General features: G+C 49.2%; 2 protein-coding genes across 2 annotated transcripts; one reads left to right on the top strand and one right to left on the bottom strand.

Moving 5' to 3' along the window:
- Positions 1-974: 974 nt before the first annotated feature.
- Positions 975-1,262, top strand: PtA15_7A815 (uncharacterized protein; the record flags this gene model as incomplete). The annotated part of the gene is made up of 1 exon (XM_053171461.1): positions 975-1,262. One exon carries the CDS (start codon positions 975-977, stop codon positions 1,260-1,262), a length of 288 nt encoding a protein of 95 aa, XP_053022640.1.
- A 5,570-nt stretch (positions 1,263-6,832) lies between these two features.
- Positions 6,833-7,042, bottom strand: PtA15_7A814 (uncharacterized protein; the record flags this gene model as incomplete). The annotated part of the gene is made up of 1 exon (XM_053171460.1): positions 6,833-7,042. One exon carries the CDS (start codon positions 7,040-7,042, stop codon positions 6,833-6,835), a length of 210 nt encoding a protein of 69 aa, XP_053022639.1.
- Between the last annotated feature and the right edge of the window lie 2,382 nt (positions 7,043-9,424).

The raw sequence follows: 9,424 nt of genomic DNA, 5'->3' as shown, positions 1-9,424 counted from the left end.
CAGGGTGGGTCTCTGAAGTGGCCACACCCTGAATGAACGGATACTAAGTATTGTCTAGACTAGCGCTGGCGGGGCGCGGAATAACAAACTGTAGACAAACGTCTATCTCTACTCAACCGTCAACGCGGGAGGAGGAGCCACGCCTCTTGAGTAAGAGGGGCCTAGCGGAGCAAAGGTCTCGCTGGGATCTAGAAGATCCGTGCGCCGGAAAAAGGAAAAAGGGGAAACGAGGTGAGCCTCTCGAGCTTACCGAGTTGGAGACTTACTAGTGTCCGGGAAGTAAGGTCGAGGGCCGAGGAGAGGGGAGCGTTGAGGTTGGCGGAGAAGGTAGGAAGGTTGAGGTTCTGGACAGAGGAAGATAAAGAAGCGAAAAGGTTGGAGTTCAAGAGGTAAAGGCCCCAATCATTGATATCTCAACAATGTAAGCGGGCTTGGTACCAAAAACTCTGGGGGAAGTTCTCTTGACAAGAGCCTCCCCTACTATATAAAGGGAGAAAGGATCTCCGCGCGCGGAATCCTTTCTTCTCCTAACTTCCAGCCCGCTGTTAAGCGGGCATAGTAATCTACACTGCACATTGTGCTACTCAACACCGCGACTTGGCAGCACCACTAGGTCAGTGCTTTGCCGAGTCCATTGCCGCGCCTCATTACGGCGGCGGAAGTTGTTCTGGCCACGTAAGGGGTGGTCCATGGCAAACCTCTGTGCTGTCAGAACTATCAGAGGGTTGACAACTAACGTGAACAGATCAAAGATTACATGAATGCAATGAAGATCAGTTCAGGTTTTGATCGGATGAAGCCCTTGTTGGGCCCGTCGAGCCAGCAGGTGGACAGGCGGCGCTACGTTGCCAGGCAGTGCCCGTTGATGTTGAACTTGACGATTTCTGTTTGGAGGTAGGCACAGAGGATGTGGTTCTGATCATCATGATCCTAAGACGGCACCAGGCTGGGCCCGAGAAGATTACGGACAATCTATGCAACCAACAGTACGGCGACTTGGTCGTCTCTGTCGGCCATCTCCTCCGGACTCCGCCCTCAACAACTCGCCTCCTCCTTCCAATCACAAGTCACCCGACCAGCCCAAGAAGGACAGGGTGCCCCCCAAGACCATCCAGCTCAGGAGGACTACCCAACCCGATTTCCTGCCCGCCAGATCAGCCACATTAGCTAATAATATCGAGGATGGCCCCGACTTCGGCAAGCACCCCACGACCGCAGACGTGCTGCAGCTGATCGCCGAGTCGCAGCGGGCTACCCACTAGATCCAGCGTCTTAACGCCTGACTTTTGACACATTTTCCACCAGCCACCTACTGCCCTCCCAGCCCAAGGCCGTTGGCACCAGTAAAGGTCCCGTCTTTGTTCATTGCTCTGCCGGCGTCGGGGGTATCTGGAAGACAAAGAAAAGGGGATTTCAGTGCTAAAGATCCTGAAATTTCTCCGCTGGGGCGGCAGGATCAAGCTCGGCCCAACGAAGAACGGCCTGTTTCAAGGAGCAGCTCAAGCGCAACACCACCCTCCTCCAGGACCTCAGCATGATGGACTACAGCTTGCTCATTTTACTCCCCAATGTGGCTTGAAAGACAAAGAGGGGCTTTGGGACAATCAGCTGCTTGTCTTCCACGTCCGCCTCACCTTGTCCACTAATCTATGAGCAGATGATTGCTGACCACCTTGCTATTCTTTTGCTTACAACCTGTTGTTGATGACAAGGAAATCCGCACCTCTATCTTTGGCGCTGCTTCAACCTCCTGGGCCTGGCCAGGGCCTCATAAGTCGCCTCCTTCACCATCCTGGCCACCATCTTGAGTGTTGGCTTCACAGGCGTAGCATGCGGAGGTTTTGGCGGAGATGATTTGGTTGCGGCCTGTGCACATAGTGCCAGAGCAGATTCAGTGAGAACTCACAATTGGGAGGATACTTAGTTTGGCAATTACAGTGAGGGTTTGCCACAGTTTTCTGGGAGGCCCCGCGCGTGTTGGGGGTTTCACAAACCAATCATGGAGGATTATGTAATCAACTTTACTGTAGTGCTTAGATCATCCGCATCCGTTGCTAGATTAGCCTGGGCTAATCTAGCTTGGATTACAATCAGAATAGGCTATTCCAATTGGCCATCCACATAGGTGGGGATTAGCCAAGCTGTTGGAGGTTATGTGTTTAGGTGCCTATATGTTATGTGTTTGGCACCTAAACACATAAAGTTCATGCTGAAAAGCATGATGAATATTCAATTTGATATTAGTCCCAGGATTAGTGGGGTCTACATTTAGACCCCAAACGGAGCTCCGGGTCAAGTTGATCCCCGTTTGATCCAACCCCATGCGGGTGCGGGGTTGAACTAAGTGACCTAATCCGGGCAAACTTAGCGCCTGGTGCTGATGGTCTTAGTCCTAGGTCTTATGCCTCCTTCCTAGCTCATTCTTCTACTGAGCTGGGAAAGTTTTCCTTTTCTCTCTCTTTTCAGCATTATTCCTTCCACCATTGTTCCTCTTGAGTTCCTGATTTTCATATTCTCCTCAATTGTAAAGCAGAAGAGACTACTGATTCTTCTAATTGGCTGGAAATAAAATTGATCTTGGGTTCTATAAATAGTCTTTCCCAGGTATTTCTTTGTCCACAACCAGTCCTGTCTTATCTTGAAATTTCTTCCCTCATCTTCTGTGTTCAGTGAGGGGTGTTGTCAGAATCAGAACTTTTCCTTCCCCATACCTTTCACCCAGGCACATTTTGTCTTCAATGTGGGGAGCTGGCCAGTGCATATACATTTGATCTGAACTGGGGAGAGGAGAGAGACCGTTGTGGATGGCCTAATTCCCCCTGCCCCCTGCAGCGGCGAAGCCGCCTTGTCCTCTAGTAAGCTATAAAGTTTGCAGTCATTTTCCTACTAATTCCACTGTGCACCCCTTATATCTCATGTTCTGATTACACCCTATTTCCAAAATTTTCATAGAAAAGAGAATATGAAAAATGAAAAATTACCTGAAATTTTTAGACTGTTTGGGTGTGTCATAAATTAAATGTTGTACGGTTAGCAGTAATGTTCCTACTAAGCCCATCACACACCCCTGATGTTTCTCATGTTCTGATGAGAAAATATTGCCAAAAAAAAAAATTGGAACAGAAAATATGCAACATGAAAAATTCCTGGAGATTTTTAGACTGTTTGGCTGTGTAATAAAAAGGCTGCAGGGTTAGCAGTCATTTTCCTACTAATTCTGCCATGCACCCCTTATATCCCATGTTCTGATGACATAATACTGCTAAGAATTTCAGTGATTTCAATTCATGCATGATTTTATGTGCTCTCAAATTCTTATGCATGTAGTACATGGGTCAAAAAAGATATTAATATTTTTGAAAATAAACAAAATGCAGAAAATGTCGATGATGCCCAAAAATCCCCCCAAAAAAATTGTTTTAGGAAAAAGACTCCCAAATAAACCGTAAACCAAAAAGGGGCCCGTTTTGACGTTGTGAGCTAGTTTAAAAATGGTCCCGGCAATGCAAAATGGGTTTTGGGAGTTTTTTTCCCAAAAAACAGGAGTTCACTGCAAAAAAAACTTGGTCAACTGCTTGCAGTTGACATGCAGGATACTCAAGCCAAGCTACCATTGTAACTCCACCTGAATGCACAAGTGCCTTTGTTGGCACAGTCACTGTGCAAGGTGCACAGTGACTGTGCATTGAAGCTTTGGTTGAGTCAAACCTTGGGTAAGGCTGGTGTAACACCACAAGCTTCCTCAGAGTTACCACATGTCAACTGCTCACAGTTGACACAGTTTTTTTTGCAGTGGTTGTTTTTCCAAGCCTCTATTTTTGCAGTGGTTGTTTTTCCAAGCCTCTATATATAACTAGAGGCCAAGGCGGCTGCGCCGCTGCAGTGAAAAAAACACAGTTATAGGCATGGGCCCTGGCATTGCATTTTGATATATTGTAAATCAGTTATTTTGCCATAAAAATAGGATTACCAAACTTAATGGACATCATCCAAGTTTATTAAAGCCTCTGAATCACAAAACAAAAATTCAAGGGTTTCCCCTACAAATATCCAAAAATTACAAAAAAAAATCAAGGGTTTCCCCTCTAATGCCAAAACAACAAAAAAAACATAATTTTACAACAACAAAAAAATACAACTATAACCTGCAACCAGCCACCTAAGATCAGCAAGCTGATGCACCGTGGCCCACTGTCCATCCCTGTCTAGCAGGGTTAAAAAACAGTGAAAGGATGACCCCCAGCGCGCCGCATTGAAGGCATTATGCAAAGGGGGGCCAACGAGTTTAGCCCCTCAAACTGCGCAAGTGCAACAGCGGAGGGGGTGAGGACAAACCGCACGCTGGAAGTACAGCGGCAGAGGACGCCCTGGGGATTATCCAAACTCAAGGGCACCTCTTTTTATACACGTTCCAGTTCCCCCAGCAAACTCGCATTGGCTTCCTTGACTTGGCCCTGCATGCCAAGTACACATCCTTGGCGACGATGCCACCGCCACGCCGCTGATGCATCTTTGACCCGCGCGGCAGTGACTTCATGTGGATGTAACCTACACACCCGGACGAATCGGGCGAAGCCGCGGCGCCATGAAGGCGCCGGGGCTGTACAGGCGCCAGCTTGGCGTCACGGTGATAGGGGGCGGGGCGCCCAAGGCCAGGTGGCGTCAGGACCCACATCAGGTTGTTGTAAACCACGCTGGGCGCCTTTGGGTCGCCCGTCCCGCAGGCCAACCCGTCGTGATGGTCGGGCAGGCGTCATTCCCTTGCGCTGCGGTGGCGCTGCCGACATGGGAGGTCCACATCAGGGGGTCGCCCCCAGGCCGCCAACCTGCCCTGCTCGCTGGAGTGGCGACACAGTGAGGCGTCCGGCCCCACAGCGCGGGCGAGCCGGCCGGTTGGCCACCTGATGACGCTGGCCATTGACCTTGCATGCCCGCCGTTAAGGCCTGCAACCGCTATGTACATGCGACAAAACATCCGAGGAAGGCTTGGATCAAAAATGCTCGCCATCCGCGGCGCTGAGAAGCGCATGACATAAGGCCAGCGGCGCTCTCAACGGGGTCCCTATCATGGGAACGCCGGAGAACTTTCTGGCGCTTCAAGCACACAACCAGCAACCAGCACATTGGCATTGGTGAAACCCTGGACGGCAAACCACTCAATGACTCTGTTGGATTCCTTATCTCAGGATCCCAATTGTCCTTCATGGTCCAGCCGCCTAATTATCCACTCCTCCAACTTTGCTGATCAATTTTTACAGCTATAATTTCATATATCTCTCATTCCAAATTGTTACTACCCATTCAAATAAAGACCTTGTCTTATTCATGATTGAGTATTGCTGATTGAACTATACAGTTTATCAATTTAAAAAGCTTAAAATTTTTGTGACAGGTATTTAGTTCTTCACTGAGACAAATGTCATAGGAGTTTCTGAGCTAAGTACATGATTTTATACAAACTGATGAAATCATCTTTAATTTGAGCTACATCCTCAAGAAAATGGGTACTAAAGTTTTTCAAATTCCAATTGTGAAACCCTGGAAAGACAAATGATGCTTGTCAATTGTGGATAATGCAAGTTACAGTCAAACCTATCAAACCACATTCTTGATTAAGGGAGTAACTCTCCAAACCCCAAACTCATTTGGGTCCACCAAAATTAAATTTTGGTGTGTAGCTAACTCTTGAAACCACATAACCTGCCTAACCACATAGCAAATTCTGTCCACAAAGGGGTTTGGGGTTTCAAGTGTTTGACTGTATTCATGGTTAAGGCATAGTTTTTGGCACCAAAGACAGATCAACCTGGATGAAAAATATCTCAAATCCTCTGTAAATTCATAATTCAAAAACGTGGACACATGAACTACTGTCACAGAGTAAGGAGATGAGCTGGGCACCTGGTCCTGCAGCGGCGCAGCCGCCTTTTCCTCTAGTGTATTATTAAGACTTGGCAAGAAATTATGAAAACACTAGAGGAAAAGGCGGCTGCGCCGCTACTCTTTCATTACCATCCTCCCTCCATCACTATCAAAAATCTTACTTACCACTCAAAATCTCTTCAATAAATCTATAAAAAATAACCCATCAAACTAAATCTACCTCCTAGGCATGAGACTAAACTGTTCAAACCAGATAAAAGAGATCATATTAGTATTATTTTTTTTTGATTGTCCGCTGGCTCAGCGGGAGGAGCTCCCGGCTCACCGGCACCGGTCGGGACGAATATTCGGACTCTGCACCAACCAACACCTCATCATCAGCAGTAGCCGCATCATCTCCAGCCACCTCACCTCCAGGGGAGGAACTCACTCTTTTATTTCTTCATTCTTTTCCCGCCTTCCTCCCTTCACTCTTCTTCTATTTTATTATCATTCTCCATCATTCAGATCAATTCACTCACAATTCCAACTCAAATTCACTCCTTCAGAACTCACACTCTTTTTTACTCCCTTTTTTTCTGGACTTTATACTCTAAACTCACTTTCTTCAAGGTTGAGGACAACCTGCTAAGTTGGGGGAGGGGCTATCAATTACATCTTGAGTTTCAATTTTTTCTTCAATTTTTTTTCACCTGGATCAACACAAAACTTAAGGACAGACTAGTCGAGGCCATTAATCTACTCGAACCAGGTTTTCATTGCGACTCGGATCAGGTTTTCTTTGCGACTCGGATCACTCTTTTTTTCGGCTCGGATCAAGGGCAGCGGATCAATCCCAGTTACAGAACAGGAAGAAGAAGTTAAACCTATAGCAAGGACCAAGAGTACTAGAGCGACTACATACTGGAACGATGGAGAAGAAGTGGAAAGCAGGGGGGCAGAGGCCCTTTTATGTCTTTACAGCACCCAGAGGATCAATGAACTTGAAGCCAGGCCAGCCTCCTATTCTTCCAGTCGCAGCATCAAGACCCACGGCCAATGATATCGTACGAGGAACGACTTCGATCGGGCCGAATTGAACAGGTTGTGGGGCAAGCACACGACTTGCCAGGCCGAATGGTGGCGCTAGTGGCGGCGAGGCAAGATCTGACAGCTGCATTGTCAAACCAAGATCGGCCCGAACTGATCAGATTTCGGGCAAGCACACGACTTGCCAAGTCGAACGACGGGAACGACGGCGTCGGATTCTGACAGCTTCAACAAACAAGCACTGGCCCACACGGGCTACAACTTACTGGAACAAAACGGACCCCAAAAACGAAGCAGCAACCAGCTCGCCAGGAGGAGACGGTGGCGTCGGTGGCGTTATAAGGCTGCAGATCGAGGATTCGGGTCGGTCGAGGTCGGTGGCATTGGAAGAGGTTGGAAGTTGAAGATATACCCATACCCCCCATGGGGTATGGTTGATATGCATACTGGACGTACACAGCGGGCGGGTGCGAACAGCACAGGGCACCCGGGCCCAAGGCCCGGCTTAACTAATCAGCGGGACCGGACTAACGGGTCCCCGATCAACACTCGATCACCAAACCTCGCGGCTCAAGGCGCGCGCACCCTACCAAGCGCTGACGCGACTGCGGCGGCAACTAGTTCAGCTCGACGTCTACTGCTGCGGACTGCGCGACTGCGCGGCTGCAGACTGCGCGCAGCACTTTGACTCCCAGAAACTTCAAAAAATTCCCTTCAAGAAAAGTCGGAAAAACAACAAAAATCATTTTTTTTGGCCAATATTCACCCCACTCAGCCTCTCAGTCACCGCACCCAGAAGACGTCCAAAGGCCCATTTCCCAAGGTTTCCTCATTTCACCCGGTAAAAACTCAAGCCTCAAGCTTCCAGAAGTCAAGATATGGCACTTTTCCTGTGGAATTGTCTGGGGACAGACAATAAGTTGGGGGAGGATGTGGTAGACGGAAAAGTGAAAAATCAAAAGTTTTTTCTCATACATATATTTACTCAACCTAGGCCTCAAGATACCACCAAATGGACCTCAAAAATGGATTCTACGGCCAATTTTACCCCCAGTCACCACTGGAAGCATCACTGGAACCCCACTGGATTGGAAGTTACACCCTCTTGGACCCTCATGGACACGGCCAGCCCCAGTCATCAACCTGTTACACCCCTCAAGTCGCCTTTCCCAAGTATATGCATACTCAGCCCCGTCCAAACACATACTCTTTTCTATCCCTCTTATCTCCACTGCTTATGCAGGGGACCAACCCCATTTCTTCTGTATTTGACATGTCCCCACTTCATTTATGCACCCCTTGCAGCTGCATGCAGTCTTCTGACCCCATTTCTGCACTCCTTGCATTAGTCTGACACCACTCATGCACCCCTTGCATGAAGTACCTCTGTATTTGACATTCCCCGCTTCGTTTATGCGCTCCTTGCAATAGTATGACATCATCTTTCATTTCTCACCCCACTTTCTGCCTGTATTTAGTATCTTCTGACACCACTTGTACGCAGCCCACCAGCTAAAATCCCTCATCCAGGTTCCCCCTTGTAGCTAAAATCCCTCACATTTGTCTATATAAGGAGCTCTCTCCCCCCCCAGTTGTTTTTCCTCAGCTCAGTATTCCCCAGTTATTTACATACCACCCTTCACACTTACCATCACCACCACACATCACTAGAGATAGTCATTCGGTACCCGCGGCGGGTACCTAGTACCGCTTGGCGGGTACCCCCTTGCACCCGCCTCGCACCCGCGCAGCGGTGCCGGGTGCGGTACTAGGTACCGGCTTTTGCCCGGAAAGCGGTGCGGTACCCGGGTACCACCTACAAGTACCTCCCACCCCCCGGGAGATTGAGGGCCTTGACTCGGTAGATCCAGCTCGGCGAAGGTCTCCCAGCAAGCTGGGAGGATTCCTCTCGGCATTTCCAGCTCGCCGAGGGGACTCCTCCCGGGGAGCTGTATACACATATTGTATCCAGCTCGCAGCCGCCGAGGAACCTCCTGATGAGCTGGAGAGGAGTCCCCTCGCCGAGCTGGATACATATGTATCCAGCTCGCCAAGAGGAATCTTCCAAGGGAGCTGGATGTGTCCAGCTCGCCGTGAGACCTCCTTAGCCAAGCTGGACATTGTGTATCCATCTCGGCAAGAGATGAGTCATCTCGGCGAGCTGGATACATATTATGTCGGCGAGGGATGTCCACCCGGCGAGCTGGACGCATATCCAGCTCGCTGGGTGGCCTTGCCTCTTTGACCGGAGCCATTCCTCCGGTCAAAGAGGTGTACATGCCTCCAATCGGATGGATCAATTCCTCCGGTCAAAGAGGAGAGCCAGTGCTTGCCGGGAGGAGTCCCTCCCGGCGAACAGTGGTCTTTTTGCCCTCCAGCTTGTCGCAAGGGCGGCAACAAACTGGATGGAGCAAGCAGGACAGCAAGACACTGCCACACCAAAAAATATCACGGGTGGTACCCGCGGTACCCTGCAGCGGTACCCGTGGTACCTCCCAGGCGGTGCCGGGTG

This window comes from Puccinia triticina, chromosome 7A (genome assembly GCF_026914185.1).
Source record: "Puccinia triticina chromosome 7A, complete sequence".
Taxonomy (NCBI): Eukaryota; Fungi; Basidiomycota; class Pucciniomycetes; order Pucciniales; family Pucciniaceae; genus Puccinia; species Puccinia triticina.
This window is presented reverse-complemented; position numbering and strand designations above follow the sequence as displayed.